The 16,881-nt window shown below is 36.8% G+C and overlaps 2 protein-coding genes across 3 annotated transcripts; one reads left to right on the plus strand and one right to left on the minus strand.

The window, feature by feature from the left end:
- The first annotated feature begins 670 nt into the window (after nt 1-670).
- Nucleotides 671-7,935, plus strand: LOC106699611. The gene is made up of 11 exons (XM_014468668.2): nt 671-1,058; nt 1,223-1,289; nt 1,425-1,473; nt 1,762-1,872; nt 1,974-2,108; nt 3,762-3,825; nt 3,954-3,994; nt 5,713-5,829; nt 6,051-6,073; nt 7,101-7,200; nt 7,320-7,935. The coding sequence occupies exons 2-11, from the start codon at nt 1,224-1,226 to the stop codon at nt 7,589-7,591; spliced, it is 978 nt and encodes a 325-aa protein (XP_014324154.2). The 5' UTR covers nt 671-1,058; nt 1,223; the 3' UTR covers nt 7,592-7,935.
- Nucleotides 7,936-8,394: 459 nt separating this feature from the next.
- cd27 (CD27 molecule) lies at nt 8,395-16,306 on the minus strand. 2 transcript variants are annotated; one of them, XM_023331345.1, is made up of 7 exons: nt 16,001-16,306; nt 15,597-15,738; nt 15,384-15,509; nt 12,938-13,087; nt 10,478-10,534; nt 10,276-10,380; nt 8,395-9,006 (listed from the first exon to the last, which is right to left on the minus strand). In XM_023331345.1, the coding sequence occupies exons 1-7, from the start codon at nt 16,001-16,003 to the stop codon at nt 8,882-8,884; spliced, it is 708 nt and encodes a 235-aa protein (XP_023187113.1). In that variant the 5' UTR covers nt 16,004-16,306; the 3' UTR covers nt 8,395-8,881. The 2 variants fall into 2 exon arrangements, with proteins under 2 accessions (XP_023187113.1, XP_023187114.1); XM_023331346.1 differs by lacking the exon at nt 16,001-16,306 and having other exon boundaries at nt 15,597-15,858.
- Nucleotides 16,307-16,881: the final 575 nt, after the last annotated feature.

Here is a 16,881-nt window from a genome sequence, read left to right on the forward strand (position 1 = left end):
ACCGCCACCATGCTTTGCAGTTTGTACAGTGATATTTTTGCCCCACCTCAATCTTATTAAACCTTTCTTTAGAGGGCGTGTTGCTAGTTTATTTCGAGCCTGAAGATGGGTGTGGAGCTGGGACTTAATTTCCTGGTAAGCGCACTACTATGGCTTTAATGTGGGCACAGACGCAGGTTTTCCAGCAGCCTCCAGTTCATGTTAGGTTTGAGTCACTGTGGGTTTTGGGCTGTTTTTGAACAGTTCAATCATTTTCCTGACATCTGATGTCACCAGTTTCAGATTAAATTATAACATTTCAGATGAGTTTATGTACTTCTCACTGGAACTGTACACAAAGAGTCTGAAAATGATAAGCACATTGTTAGACCTGTAATGACATCAGGGTGTGAGCAGACCAGCTTTATTCATTTTTTTTTTTTACATGACTGAAGAAGCTTTTATCTTCACCAAGAGGAAAATCTCTGACCGTACTTTCAGTAAGAGAGATGAATGATTAGAAAAAAGATGCATTGTTGTCACTATAATGACTAATTTGTTCAGTGTCACGTCTTGGCGAATTCAGGGAACTATCTGAACACTTCTACCTCTTTTCACGCCCATCATCATCAAGTTTTTTTCAATGAAATTCTGGGAGTTGGACATTTTGGTTCCTTTTTTTTGATTTAATAAAGGACTGAACTCAACAAGAAGAAGATGTCTTCTTAGAAAACAGCAACCAAATCAGACGTGAAACCCATCTTGGTGTTGTGAAGATCAACTCCTTCTTCATGTTGTTGTGCAGACGAGCTTTTAGTCAGATCTTACAGTTTAAACGGAAAGTGATGACACTTTTGAGGCATAAAAACTTAGACAGTTGGCTAGTGTGAGAGCGCTGAAAGTATAAACACCACAGCAGCAGCAGTGAGGGGCGGAGGAGGCAGGAAGACAAAACCAGGTAAGGAAATAATGACACAGATTATGGTTAGAGTCTGAGAAGAGAAGAGAAGCCGAGGCACTCACCTACAGGAAGTTCGACAAAACAATAGAAGCAGAATACAGGGAGAACTTCACCGAAGGTAAGGTCTAATCATTTTTATTGTTTATTATCAGGAAATTTAAAAAGTATATAAATGTTATTGTGTGTTTTTAAAAGTAACAAGAATGAGCGACACATATAGAGCAAAACATTTTCTTCAGTACAATATAGTCACCTGCAAATCGTCTAATTTCTCGCCTAGAGAATGGGGACTGTGCAATACTTCATGGCTGTGCTGTTATCTGCACAGTTGGTGCTCAACTCTCCCACGGTAAAAAAAACAACATTTCCTCATCCTGTTCACCTTTACTCCTGTGACTGAAAGAACCATGTTTCATACTTGAAAAATAGGTCAAGTGTATTGAAATGCATGAAGATATTCTTCTTATTTGTACTTAATTATCAGAGGTTGAAGAGGATGGCGGATAACAAGAAGTGTATCGAATGCCCTGCAGGTAAAATTGCATTTTCATGTGTAGTGATATTTTTTTAATGTCTTCTTTACAAAGTTTTAAATTTACTTTGTGATTATGCATTAATAATGTTTGTTAAATATCTGTCATTCTGTTAGTGCCCTAATGAGTTTCTACTCTCTTCATGAAAAAAAATGACACATACTACGCCCTGTCATCTCCACTCTACGACCACATCCTTGATTTATATGCACTATGGGTCTGCAGACACTCATGGCACTCGTTCCCATCCTGTTGTTCTTACTTGTTTCTTCCTCTTTCTTCTGCCAGGTGAATTTCAGAAGTCTTGTTACGAGTGCAAACCATGTCCTGATGGATATTACACCGAAAGGAGCAACCAGGAGCCTTCGTGCCATCCATGCTTCAGAGACTGCCTACCAAGTAAACAAATATGCATCGATTCTACCCTGAATAACTTGATGCATGCATGTGAGGTCATCAGCTGAGACTCGGCTCTCATGTCTGGCTTTTGGCTCCTTTAGAGTATCATCTGAAAGAAGTTCAGAGCTGCACCAGAACAACCCCCTTGAAATGCGAGTGTGAGTCTGGTTTCAGATGCATAGACGTGGATCCCAAAGGGAACTGCAAGCAGTGTGAAAAAAATAAACCCCCACCAGGTAAATCCTGATAAAATCCTGTTTTAATTATGATTAGACAGTTAGAAGTTATATAGTTTAATTAAAAATTACACAGGCTGATCAAATACATAACAAAGCAACACAATCTTAGGAGTAATCCCGCCCAGAGTCGTAAAATGAAACGCGATGTCTTTACTCAGTCGGGTTCTGATAGTTATCAGGAGTTTTTGCACAACCTCAGTTTAGAGAAACGGAAAGAAATCCCGACCAGACAGTCAAGCTAATGGTTAGTCTGATCTAACCCTTCTACCACATTTAAACCACTTCAGCCATACAGGCATGATTCAGATACGGGGATTTTATGAACAGTCAGTATCCTACCTGTAGCAACCAGCTCTGTGACGGAAACTGAAGGAAGCTCATTCAAAGTAATAAATAATGAGGGAAAATGGCTTCTTCCAAAACACATTTTAAATTAACAGTTGGATTATTTCAAGTGTAGAATCTAAGGAGACACATTGTTTGAGGAAAATAAAAGAAGCTGTTGGATTGCACCGTGAAATGTTAAAACTTTAATGTATTCTTGTTTTTAAGTCACAAAAACATTTCCTGTTAAGTGAAAAACTTTATGTTTCACAGGATGTGAGATCTTTATAAAGATTCAAACCCACAGCTGTATTATTTATTTATGGATCATATTATAAACAGATTGATTTATTATGGTGACAGACTAAATTACCGTCTAGGTTTATCTTTATTGACTAGCATAGTTTTCAGCTTTAGTTGTGATATTCAGACATTTCTACTTTATCTGCTCTGCTTCTCTGTCATCCATAGGTTTTAATTACATGTATCATTTCCTAGTGTGCTCTTTGTTTTTATTTAAAATCTAATTGAAATTATCTTTAAAAGATAGTTAAAATCTGCTTGAGCTTAACTAGTGAGAACTAATCTCTGCTTCTATAAACTAGATGATACAAAGTGAAGGTAAAAAACAACAACTGCTGGATGAAAAAATGTATCCCCTTTAGATCAATATCAAATAATTATAGATGCATAAAACATGGAGATAATAAAAAAAATAATAAAGTCTTCCTGGTTTGATGATGTTGTAAGGCTTAAACTACTTTAAATACTTAACATTAAGTCAGATGTTGTGTCATTATACTATTTTTGTATCACGTCAAATGACATCTGAGAAAAATATGCGAACGTGAAACTGCCAGAATTGCCTCTTACTTAATTTGACCTTCATGGGGAAGTTTTAAGATTGATTTGAACTTTACACAAAAATCTTTATGCTGATTAGTGAAGACTGGTTTGGTTTACCCACCTCAGAAGATAAGAGCGTGTGTGGGCAGCGAGTGAGGTGCTGCTGATGCATCTGTCTGTGTTCACTGCCCCCAAGTGGCTGAAATATTGTTATTAAAGATTTTTTAAAAAGACTAAGACTGTGTGGGTTTGAGTCTGTGAGGGACTTTTTTACATGTTGTTATTAACATACACAATGACAGAAAATAAGAGAATAATATGGTTGTATGTGAGAAAACAGCAGGGACAGTGGAGTCGATCACTAAAAGTGGTATTTTATTTTATTTCAAGAAAGAGTGAAAACAAAAAGTGATACTTTGAATTATTTTATTCTGGTGAAAACTGAAACAAAGGTGTAATGTTTCTCTGTCTCATCTCCAGCAGTGACTGTGGGCAAAGACAGACAGACTACCTCACCTCAGGATAAACCCTGCAGCTCCTCCAGGTGAGTCGTGGTTTTCACTGGATTACTGTTAAAGTACTGAATAATAGAGAATCTGGAATGGGTTTGGAAATCCAGCTGGACGGTGACGTCTGCTTTTGTTCACATATTTTCCGTTTCATCCCTCTCAGGTGCGGTCCTCCTGCTCCGGCCCCCACTAATCCCAAACCAGGTGAGTGTGTTTGAGTCTGAGGAAAAACTTTAACAGCTGTTCATTATGTTCAAGTTTTGTGGTTTGGACCAAAAATACAGCGCTTTTCATATTAATAGGTATTCAATTATAAGTCTTTTTCAATATTTTGCTACATTTGACTCTATTCTGCTTGGCAAAATAGCTGAAGCTCAGTCTTATTGGAGAACATTTGTGATTTTTTTAAATAGATTTACAGTTGATTCTCTGCTGAACATTTAACATTTCAGTGTAGCTATCGCTGTATTTTTTATTTTTGTTCTCCTGGAAGTTCAGCCTTTGCTTCAGTCTTGTGAGTTTTGCAGCTTCTGTCAGATTTTCTCCCATGTTTGCTCTGTGTTTAGCTCCATCTGTCTTCCCGTCAACTCTGAACAGCTTCTCCGTCTTGTTGAAGGAATGCGGGCCCACAGCATAATGCTGCCACCACTCTTTCACACAGCCAGAAAGCTTTTTTTAAGAACAAGCATGCCTGAAAACTGGGTACATCTGCTTAATTATCTAAAAAATAATAATTGTCAAGAGGAAAACCTTAAATTTACACCCAAAGTGACAGTAATGCTTTTCATATATTTTAATATATTTTGTTTATTGTTGATCATTTTGGTTGTAACTCAATAAACCCCTTGGATAAAAAAACATATCAAATACCAACGTATCCATCTGAAGGGAACAAAGGTTTTTCCTTGGTGGTTATGTTATGCCACACCAACCTTATCTCTACAGATGGCGCTAAAGTGCTTGACAAATACTATCAGCTTGCGTTTGCACTGCTCCACTCTGGTCTCTGTGTGTTACCCCAGACTGGATATTTTTGGTTGGGTTTCACTAAGCAGATCAGAGGCTGTCTTTTAAAGTTTGTCATCAGGTCAGCTTCTTGCTTGTTGGCTGATCAGAAGAACACAAAGCTGACTGAATATTTTCATTAGTTTTAATTAGACTGTCCTCATAATGCTGCTGCAAGGCTTTGAAAAAATGCATGAAAAGTTTTTATGTCTACTTTTTAGGAAAAATGATATCATTTACATTCTAGTAGTCAGAGATTTTACAGTGAAAGGCTTTTAATAGATCCTAAACACATTTTAAGAGAGGAGGGAATAAATCTTTTAGGCTCCCAGAATGAGAAACGTCTTGCCTCCATCTTTGAACCGTCTTGATTCTGTTGATTCTTTTAAGAAGACTCATTCATTCAGACTGGATCCTCACTGGTTTCATGCTGTATGATCTTCATTGTATTCTGTTTTTATTGTTTTATGTTTCTATAATCTGTTTTTAATGTTTGTTTCTGTTGTTTGTGGTTCTCTGACCTTTGAAAAGTGCTTTATGAATTAAACTGACTTTCTTACCTACACAAAACATAGTCAACGCAACAAATCCTGATAATGGGAAAGAGGTCAAATAAATCACAGATAATGCAGAAAATTAGACATAAGATATGAAAACTGCAGCAATTTTAAATCAGATTTAAATGTCTGGCTACTATCCAGGGTTTTATTTCTTGTTTTGTGAGAAAACGGTGAAGTTAAGAACTAAAAATAAAAAACAGAAAGCTTCTTATTCAGTAATATAATTAGTATTACTTGTTCTGTGTTTCACTTATCTACTTTTATATACATGTTTTTTTCTGAAAGTTTTATGTTTTATAGCTTTTTGGGATTTTTGCGTTGATTTTAGTTTTCACTATTTTTAATTCTCTGTCACAGGACACACAAGCGCTGAGCTGGCGGCCATTTTGGGCCCGGTGGTCTTCATAGGATGCATGGCACTTGTGATCATGTTCTGCATCTATCAGCCCCGGGATGAAACGTGTTTCCGACAAAGTAAGCTGTTCATTTACATTCAGGACAGTTTCTGCGGCCTCTGCTGAACTTTGTAATTGAATCAACTCAGAAGAATAATAAACACGTTTAAACTGAACAGTGCGGCTATGAGTGTGACTGAAGATCTGTCGTGAGGTTTCTGCTACATGAATGATGAACATGTAGAGTCATCACTGAAGTTCTGAAACTAATTTTATGTTACTCATCATTCTGTTTTTCAGTTATTGCAAAGCTGTGTAATGAGGTATGTAAGCCAAGGTTTCTGCTACCTTTACATACAGTCATGGTAAAAACCCCATCCTTCAGGTCTTCTGTTTTAAAGCATCATCTGATCCTAAAAGTATAACCTGAGCTGCACAAGACACCAGACAAGATCCAACACTGACATGACTTTTAAATAAAAATTAACATGAAACAACTAAATAATAAGTACACCCTATGGCTTAGTACCGTGTAGAGCAGTCTTTAGCAGCAGCAGTTTGACTCAGCACTGTGTCAAGCAGGTGGCCCCACAGTTTACTATCAAATCCTTTGTGGTCAAATCTTATGACTGCAAGTCGCCCAGCTGCTGTGTGTTTAAGGTGGAGGGGCCATTTCAGCTGAAATGCTGACTGTTTTCACCCAACATGGCATTTTTAGTCTCCAAATGTTTTGACTTACTGCTAACAATTCTTCCAAACAAGTCACTTGTCCTGTTTTATTATTATTATTACATCAATTGTTCATATGAAGTTGAACATTTGACGTGCTAAATAAGGCTGGTAGAGTCTGAGTTTGAGGTTTTTCAGGATCATTGAACTTTGCACACTAATGTGTTTTTACAAAATAAAAAAGGAAGCCAACATGTTGCTTGCCTTAGCCTATTCTCTCACTGTCTTCAGTCGATGTGGATGTCTCTTTTGTGCGTTTTCGGCTTTGAAAATACACTTTCTCATTGTAGAATGATTAATTTCAAATTATTTGGAAATGGCCGTGTACACACTCCAAAATTAATGGACAGCCAAAGCTGATTCTCCAGGGCCAGAGTGCTTTAAATTTTTCTTTTGTTTACTTCCTACTGTGGCATAATCATGTTTTTTAATATAATATTGTGTTATATACTTAATTTTAAATAATGTTAGGACATGGATCAATCTAATTTTCATCATGTATTGATGCATAAAACCCCAGAACGGTGAAGGAGGGGATTTTTTTTTTTACCAAAACTGAACAGATTTTTGCATGATATTTCTTGCTGTTCTATATAAATTGATGACACTGTTCTTTTTTAGGAAGGGCAAAATGGCAGTCGCAAGGCAAAGGAGTCGACTCATCAGTTCCCCAGAGACACTGCGAAGCAGCAGACGTCCCCTCTTTCAGACGCCAGTCTTGGTACAGCTGAGTGAAATAAGTCTTTTCAGATTAAGTTCTTGACTCGCATGAATTCATAAAGAAATTATGAAATGTTTGAGAACCAAATGATCTCCTATGTGTTTTTTTTTTCTTTTTAGGTCCAGTCCAGGTCCACAATCCAGGCACGGTCATCTTCAGCTTGCTCAGCCACTTCACCGGTCCGGTGGGGCCGACGGATCTGAACGGAAAGAGAGCGGAGAGGGCGAGCCACGAGGAAGAAGATGAGAGAGACTGTCCCGTGTTTCATCCCACGCCTTCTCCGAGTATCCACCTCTCTAAAGAAGAGGGCGGCGGTGAGACGGAGGATGTTTTCTTCCCCTCACAGGAGCAGGGGAAGGACTTCCACGTGTCGAAGGAGGAGGCGCTGTGATGTGTCAAAATGATCCGAGATTTGTTCTGGAGGACATGCTGGACTCGTTTAAAGAGAGGAAATGTAAACCTTGAAAACACAAACACAGGCAGGAGGAGAAAAAGATCCATCTTCCTCTGGCAAACTGTGAAAGGATCACAGTTGTATTTTTTCCCCTGGTGGTTAAGGAAACCAACATCACGCCTAACTTTGATGAAAGCGGGAATTGTGATATTTTTGTAATTTATAATTTAAAAACTTTTGTAAATATTATACATATAATACTAGATTTGACTTGAGACACTTTGAGGGAAATATTTGTTTTATTTTGCATAAAGAAAAATAAAGAAATACAGAGGTTTTCAAAAAGAAATTTTGTACTTAATATACATGATTTGATATTAAACAGCAGCTCTAAGTCTATTTATATACATTTATACAGTATATATATTTATACTTAAATATATATTTAAGTATATATAGGCCTTAGACTATATATACTTAAATATATATTTAAGTATATATAGGCCTTAGCCTGTATATAGGCTAAGGCCTATATATACGTAGGCTAAGGCCTGTATATACTTAGTCTAAGGCCTATATATACGTAGGCTAAGGCCTATATATACGTAGGCTAAGGCCTATATATACGTAGTCTAAGGCCTATATATACGTAGGCTAAGGCCTATATATACGTAGGCTTAGGCCTATATATACGTAGGCTAAGGCCTATATATACGTAGGCTAAGGCCTATATATAGGCTAAGGCCTATATATAGGCTAAGGCCTATATATACGTAGGCTAAGGCCTATATATACGTAGGCTAAGGCCTATATATAGGCTAAGGTCTATATATAGGCTAGAGAAATTTCTGAGTGAGAATCAGAAATTCTGTTAGAGAAATTTCTGAGTGAGAATCAGAAATTCTGTTAGAGAAATTTCTGAGTGAGAATCTCATCACTGGTACTTAAATATCCTTGTCTTATTATGTAGTACATGTAGTATAGTGTACCATAGTACATACCTATTTAGCAAAATACCAAACAGCCCATGCAGGACTATTATAGTGTCCCACTCTGTGTGTTTAGGTGGAAAAAATCTTCCAGTTTTTGTAGGGTTAGTTTTTTGTGTATTGAGATATCCTGTAGTTTTTGAACAGCATTAGTAGCTGAACCGTCCGCTGTAGTCCTCTTCATTATAACGACTGGAGCGATGTTTGTCTCCATCCGTCTCCAAAATCCAGGAGATGTTGTTTCTTTCTTGTGGAAGTGAAGATTTTGACAAGTAATTTCGTTTTCCAAGTGCAGGATTTAATCCTTTATGCATAAATCGATGCAGTGGTCACATTTTCCACACACCTCCTGGACCGGCTTGGACACATCGTCATCCACTGCGCGCAGAGGGGCTGTCACAGTTTTTTCAGGCAAAAAATAACCTGAGAAGCAAAATAGAAAATATTTTTAAATAGATCAACAATATATGGAGAACATAAAAAAACAACTTATTTACATTTTTGCATCCAAACAATCAGTGTATTGGTCTATTTTGATCCTTTTGTGAGCAACATTTATGTGCAGCTTTAATTTGTATGGTCAGTTTTAAACAATCAGTCAATTTTCTAGGGATGCACCGATTTATTGGCCGACCGGTTTCCTTCATTTTGGGAGATCGGTGAACAGTCGATACTTGCATGTAAAGCCGATCTTACCTACTTCAGCAAAGGTCTAAAAATCGACCACTGTTCTGTTCTGTTCTGCAGTAAGAGAGGTTTGACTGACAGACTGACCCATCAGGTCATGTTTGCATTTAACAATAGTCACCCCACTGTTACCAACTCAGAGACTTTATTGCTATCTTTAGTGACATTTCAGACAAAAACATGGCCGAAATCAGAATTGGCAAGTCAAGCTTTTTAAAGATCGATCAGAAAACTGCAATCGGTGCAGCCCTACAGTTGTTGTGTTTCTGGCTTTCCAAAACCTGTCTATTGTTTGTGCACAATGTTTTATCAATTCTAATATAAACTGTTATTGGTCCTTTAGCCTGGTGTGTTCAGAGCGAGACAAGTAGACAGGCTGCAGAGGATGGATGTGTGTCTGGGTCAGGTGACCCAGCTGCCCTCATCTATAAACCAAGCTACAGGTGAAGCACACGGAGCTTAAACACTAATGAAATCTTAAAAATACATTTTCTGAAAAAGAAAACAGCATTTTCAGTAAATTCAGTAAAGTAACCTTTTCAGTAAATTTAGTTTTCAAAATATGAAATTGAATCACAATAAAATATGACATAAGAACCCAAATTATTAGCAAGTCACCAAAACAAAGTAAATATTTTACTGTTAGGCTGATACTATCATGTTTAAACGTGAGGAAACAAAGGGGATTTTTCATGGAACAAAAAGGCTCATCACATCATTGAAGTATGTGTGTCACCTTGTTGCCATCCCTTTTTGAATAATATATTGTATTTTGATCAAAGGTCTGCTATTCTCAGCTTTCAGGATGCGACACTTTACTTTGATTGTGGCATCAGCCTAATTTGATTTTCATAGATTTTCCACACTGATAAATTTCCTCTCGGAAAGAAATTTCAAAGGACTTTGAATGCCAGAGTGATCAGATAAAACATAAACTGGAAATGATTTTGAGTATAAATTGTATCGTGCCCTTAGGTTGGTTTTTAATAGTTATTCTCATCTCACCGTGATTGGATCTGATCCAGTGCAGAATTGGCTTGATTTTTGTCATAACAACCAGAGCAATTCCAGCACACAGAAGGGCGATTATCACCAGGAACCACTGAGTATCTGCAAAAAAATAAAAATAGATGTATATTCAAAGAATTTACATGTATAAGAATAATCTTAAGAATTTCTATTTCATTTTACTGTCAGCTCATCGTACCTCTGATTTTGTTATTTGGTGGTACAGTTGTCTTGGTTGTGGAGGTGGATCCAGCTACTAGAGGAGGAAGAAAGAAAAGGAAAAACAACTTATCAGTTCAGTGCAGATGGTTAGAGGAAATACTAGAGTTTCGTATTTCAGATCGGACAAAGAGTTTGTGTGAGACTTTCCTCAATAGTAAGCAAACAATTGGATTGAAGCACAAGCATGCAGTAAAGGTGCATAAAAACTTCTTGTGTTTGAATTATTTTATTCAACAAGCCAAAGTTTTACACAGTTTTAACACTATTGTGCGTCTCCATTGGATAAACCAGTGTTAAGAGAAAACTAAACTAAATCAACATTTGTCAAAATCTACATTTGTATCTAAGTAAAACAAACAATTGTTGGCCAACAAACATGAGATCTTTTAGATCTTCAGCACAAACTCCAATAAAGGTTAAGTGTTGTCCCTGAATCTCCAAGAGATTTATGCTCAAATTGTTGTCTGAAATGCTGCTCATATATGCCAAAGTTTCTCATATAAATTATATAACTTTGCTAATTTTCAACAGTTTCAAAAGAATCCATGATTTCTCGTAGATTCAAATACTGTGGTTGAACCAATCATTTTTATTCAAAAATGATCACGTTTGAAATGTTCATGGTGCAAACAGGCCCAGTCACCATCAATCACATAATGCATTTTCCCTCTGATTGGCCGATCGGTTCATTGTGATTGCTCCTCTTCCCAGAACCTCATTGCTGCCAGTAACTTCAGTTTCCTTTCGGATTGTGACCCAACAAGTCTGAGCCAGAAGAAGACTAGAGCAGACTGGGTTGGGACTGGTTGTTTTTCTATTCTCATCAAACTGGATGAAAAGTTCTTGCTCAACTTCCTATAATTGACAAGGCCCCAATTTTTTATTTTATTTTTTTTATTTCGATAAACAAAAAATAAATAAATTGTGGAGTTATGACCCGCTGTCGGTCAGGGTCATAACTTTCCCCCCTGTAGGCACCCCTGCCCAGACATGAGAGGAACTGGTGCCACAAACAGCATACATTGATTCAACATTGATTAGACATTGATTAGCCATTGATTAGACATTGCCATTTCAATCACTAGTATTCATCCACAAAACAACATTGATTCACTGACATGTTTTCAACATTAGTTAGTTTGGTTAATTGAGTGATTATTTGTTCGTCGACCTTGACAAAAAATTAACTTTTTTGACCATAATTCAACATTGAATCAGCATCGTTTGCTATCTAGGATCGTTTATCTTTTTAATATTTCTCTCAGATTACTGTAAAAACTGAGCCAATGTCTCGCTGCAATCCCTTTTCCTTTGACTTTTTGATAAGTCTTAGATTTTAATCAGTTTAATTTGTATTTTGGTTGTTCAGTTCCCCAGTTACAAAACTTTCATTATAGATCATATAGTAATTGTTTAAGATAGTGTTATATATAAAATATAGTGTTAGTATTTGTTTGGGTGTTTCTTTATGCTGCTCAAATGATTTTAGTTTGATTTTGTTTTAATTTAAGACTCTTCATCTTAACTAAAGTGTAATCATTTTAGTGTTAACAAGCAATTAGCCAAAGATCTCTACTTATGTAAATTCTTCATGAAGATTGTTCATCTGGCATGAATCAATTCATCATTAATTATGATTTTTTTTGATGGTTAATTACATTTATCTATGCTAAAAAATGCAACTTGATGGGTTCTGCCCCGAAATGTTGATTTTCAGATACAGATTTGGAAAAAATCAGAGCCTATTGCACTGAACCCCACTAAAAACCTCCTGGATACTCCAACAAATATTGATTTCTGAACTCTTCCTGAGTTCAAACATTAATATTGTTGTTTCTAAATCAATACCAACTTGTTTTCTTTGCATTATTTGAGATCTGAAAGCACTGCATCTTTTTTGTTATTTTGACCATTTCTCATTTTCTGCTAATAAATACAAAATCTTTGCTGGGAATTTTGGAGACATGTTGTCAGAAGTTCATAGAAAAAAAGAACAATGTTCATTTTACTCAAACATAAACCTATAAAAAGTAAAATCATTTTTGCAGTGGTCTCTTACTTTTTTCCAGAGCTGTAGATATTAGAAGAAAACTGCAACCAGACAATAATAAATAAATCCTTTTTCAGTCAATGAACATTAAACATTTAAGCTTTGGTGCTGCAAGCGTTAGAGAGATTAGGTGCGATTGCACAAACACTACATTTCCTGCCATGCCAGGCTTATTTTGGTGCCACAGATGTGGAAACAGAAACTGTTTGTAGTAACACAGAGGAAACCTATCTCTATATTGGGGCTAGAATAGTTTCCTATGTGATAAGAAGAAGTTGTTTGATAAATTTGCAGCTTTGTGTGCAAAAGTACAGAAGGAGCCTAAAGTCTGTAGAGTAAAGTTTTAGTGTCTAACTTGGTTGGATGTGCAGAGAAGCTTTATTTCACCTGTAGTGGACGGCGGCGGCGGCGTGGGCTTGGTGGTCGTTGGGGCAGGCTCACAAAATGTGCAGGACGCGTCTTTGCATCTGTAGCCAGCTCTGCACTTGCAAACAGTGTTTTGGGTTCGTGTGCAGTTTGACACAATCTCAAAGTTAGCTGCCAAAGACAAAAGAAACAGTCATGTTTGAATATACATCACTTAAAAGAGACTATTCAGACTTAGTGACTTAACGGGAATGTACTGCAAGAGAGTGACTTTGTATTCTATGTATAAGATGGTCCAAAATGACTCAGATTTTTGTTTCAAGTTATCAGACAGATTTATTATCACATCTTCTTTAGAAGAATTCATGGCTGGTATTTCTTAGTGAAAGCATCGTTTCGATTTGATGAAACATTTTCTTTCTTTCAAAGAAGCCACAGCTTGTGTGTTCAAAATTAGCAAACAGAAAGCTGTCTAAATTACTTCCACAGAGCTAGAGTCATAACAAAATATGAATGTTTATGAGACATTTTCAGTTATAATTTATCAAAAAACAAAGAGAACAAGTAGGAGTAAGGTGATCTGATGATACCCTCATTCATAAATCAATTCCTTTACTGCACAAATGTTTCATATTAAAGAGCAAAACTTCCACCTGGAAGATTTTCTGATTTCACTTTAAAATATTAAAAGGAAACGTTGGTAGGAAAGTTCCTCCCTTCAATGTGACAGACATGTACAGAGCAGCTTTTAACGTTTCAAAGCCTGGTTTATTAAATATTTGTGATTTAAAACTTATTAGGTGCTTGTCAAAAAACAAAACCTTTCAATATATTGTTTGGTTTTCTGAAGTATTGGTTCCATAATTGATACATTTAACTTTTCACGTCAGACCACTATAACAACCTAATAAAAGGGGTAAATGTGGATCAGGAGGAAGAGTATAGTTGTTTTGCAATCCAGAAGTTGTAGTTTTGAATCCAACTTCATCTTAGCAGGTGTATGAAGGTTTACTAGAGTGATCATGGTGTTAGCGTAATGTGGCTTTAAGTCTTATGTGTATGATAGTAGAAGCATTGTAAAAGTTAAGTCCACATTGAAAACATGAACAGTTGTGTTTTAAAATGCTTTCCACATTATTTATCTTATTACTTTTAGACAAAGTGTTAACTTTGTGTAAAATGTGAAAGTTTCCGATGAATGAATTGAGGTTTTTCTGTCATTGAAAGGTTAAAAGGTTTTATAAAACCGTCAAGAAGCTGATCTTTGGACTTTTTTTTTCTTCTTCTTTTGCTTTGCAAACTGCAAACTGTTAACAGTTTGCAGTTTGCGTTAAAGATCCAAAGCACAACAGAAACAGTCGTGCTGCAAGGTCAGCAAGTTAAATCTTTCTGTGGGTTGAATCATTTCCACCTAAATTCGTTTCCATTCACTTTAATTGACATGGAGCCCCTGTGTGTGTAGTTTTTTGACATTTTCAACACCCACCTTCCTCTTGCTAGATTCTAAAACAGATAAATGAACTTTTAAGAAGTTTTCATGAAAAACACATTTCACACAGATTCTCCTAAAGGGGAAAAAAAACTTGCAATATTAAAAAATGAAAGCCTCCAAATGTAAACATTGCTATTTCAGACTGAGAACAGAGAATGTTTTCACTTTGGTGCTGATTCTCTTTTATGTTTTCCACTGTGACATTTAGAAATAAGGCAGATAGGTTATTTTTGCTCACCTGTAGCAGCGGAGAGACATTTGCATCAGTATATTTTTCCATTTGCTATTTTGGTGTAATTTATGTTTTTTTACTTTTCACTTACATAAAAACGGTCTGCTTCTAGGAGGGCTGCAAACATGACTCTCTCCCCTAGCCTTCATTACAGATGGTTTCACAGACCCCCCATGTCTCTCCTCCGTTTCATCTCTTTCTGACTGTCTGCCCCCCTTGGTGCATAAACAGGGAAATCCCCTCAGATATAACAGTTTATTTCTGCTGGTAAGCTTCTCTGAAATCATGATCCACCGCCAGAACTGAGTAACATTCAACTGTCTGACTTCTACAGGTCTTTTGCAATGAAACTGGTAAAATTTTGCGGTAAGAGCAGCAGATTACTCACTCTCACACATCACGCTCTGATCGCAGAGTCAGAGTTCACACAGAGAAACCTGGACCACAAGGTTGTATAAAGAAGAAGAGACAGTGGAGTGTGTGAAGCTGTGAGTATCTTTACAGTAATGCTTGATCATGCATATGTTCAAAACAAAACCAGTCTATATCTACTCTGATTGTTTGGCGATAGTGTTGTAGTCAAAGCGGATCCTGCTGATGTCAGAGCTTACTAACCAGTTTTACGTTTTTACTGGTGACACATCATTTATCAAAAAAAAGTAATTTCATGAGACATGGACATCAATAGCTCAGATTAAAATACTGCAAGTCTTCCCATCCACGTTTACTGTAATGCTTCCTACCTTTCTTGCAAACATCACAGACATTGCAGTTCCCTTCCAGGTTGTAGATATTTGCGTACCGATTTTCAGCGCAGGGCTCACATTCAATGTCACAACTAGTTTCTGAGCGTCTAATGTAACGATAACCTGGAGCAAACACAGAGCAGTTTATGGTTAATGACATTGACACTAGGCACTTTAAAATCCATAAATATAAAAGCAATGTCACACTACCTGGCCGACACATTGGACAACATAACGTGGGATTGCGAATCGGCCATTTATATTCCCTGTCGTTGCACTCGATGGCGACCCCAGAGGAGAAGAAGGAGAGACTCCACAGCAAGGAGAACATGAGATAACAGAGATGCAGCATCTGGGAAGCAGCAAATACAGGGAAGAAGAAGAAGAAGAGGTGGAGAAGGCAGATTGTTGATTGTGTCAGGTAAGAGCAGATGCTACTGCAGAAAGGTTGTGAGAAAAAGAAGATGACTTTTATTGGTTGGTTTCCTTCACATAGAAACAATTACTATTTAAAACTGATTTTGTAAAACCTCTGAATGTTTCCTTTTGTTTATCAATCCAATTAAAAAGTTAATACATCATGAAGAAGATGAAGATATGTTGCCTGTACTCACCATGAAGGAGAAGCTGACAGAAGAAGATGCTACCTGGGACCCTCTGACTGTAAGACTGAGAAAGTAGCTGAAGTGTGTCAGGGGACTCTTCTCTTAAAATGTCACAAGTGACTCATCACGAAACCTGTCTATTTAGTCTGTTTTCTTTTGCTCTCATCCTCTAGCTGCCGCTCCTCCCTGGACCCTCGACATCTGTGCACAACAACATGCACCCCCAACCGAGAACAGCCTCCATGTTTTTCCATCTTCTGTCTCGTTTCGTCCAAATACGAACTTTTGGCTGAAAACAGTCTGACACTTTCCCCTTTTTCATTACTTTCCTTTTTTTCTTTTCTCTGCTTCCTTGTTGTCATGTTGCTTGATGATGAGTGTAAATGATTATGTACTACTCATCTAACCCCAACCCATTTGATTATACTTACAAAGAACTGAGAAAGATAAACATTCAAAGAAGTGACTGATGATTAGTTCTGCAACTTCATGAACACTTCAGTTGATACTAAGTTAAGGTATCTTAGTCACTTTTAATTCATAGAGTGAGTAACATTAATATTGAACATGTCAGTGTTTACTTAATGATTAAAAAGTGCATCATAAAAGTTTATGGTAAACCCAAAGAAATAATACCAAGCAAGTAAAGAATACACCAAAAAAAAAGCATAAAAGGCCAAGATTACCATTGACATTTCTAATTACATAGAAAACAATCTTGTGCCCTGTTCTCAATATTCTTAGCATAAACTGGTTTAGTCCTAAATATTGACCAACCAGAAATGTTTCTCATCATTGACGTTTTGCAGAAGAAGTATTGCATAATGGTAAAAAGAGCTGGACGATCTCTCAAAACCGTCACAACGTCACTGTTGCAAAACACACTGATG

The sequence above is a fragment of the Xiphophorus maculatus genome, chromosome 3 (genome assembly GCF_002775205.1).
Source record: "Xiphophorus maculatus strain JP 163 A chromosome 3, X_maculatus-5.0-male, whole genome shotgun sequence".
Lineage (NCBI taxonomy): Eukaryota > Metazoa > Chordata > Actinopteri > Cyprinodontiformes > Poeciliidae > Xiphophorus > Xiphophorus maculatus.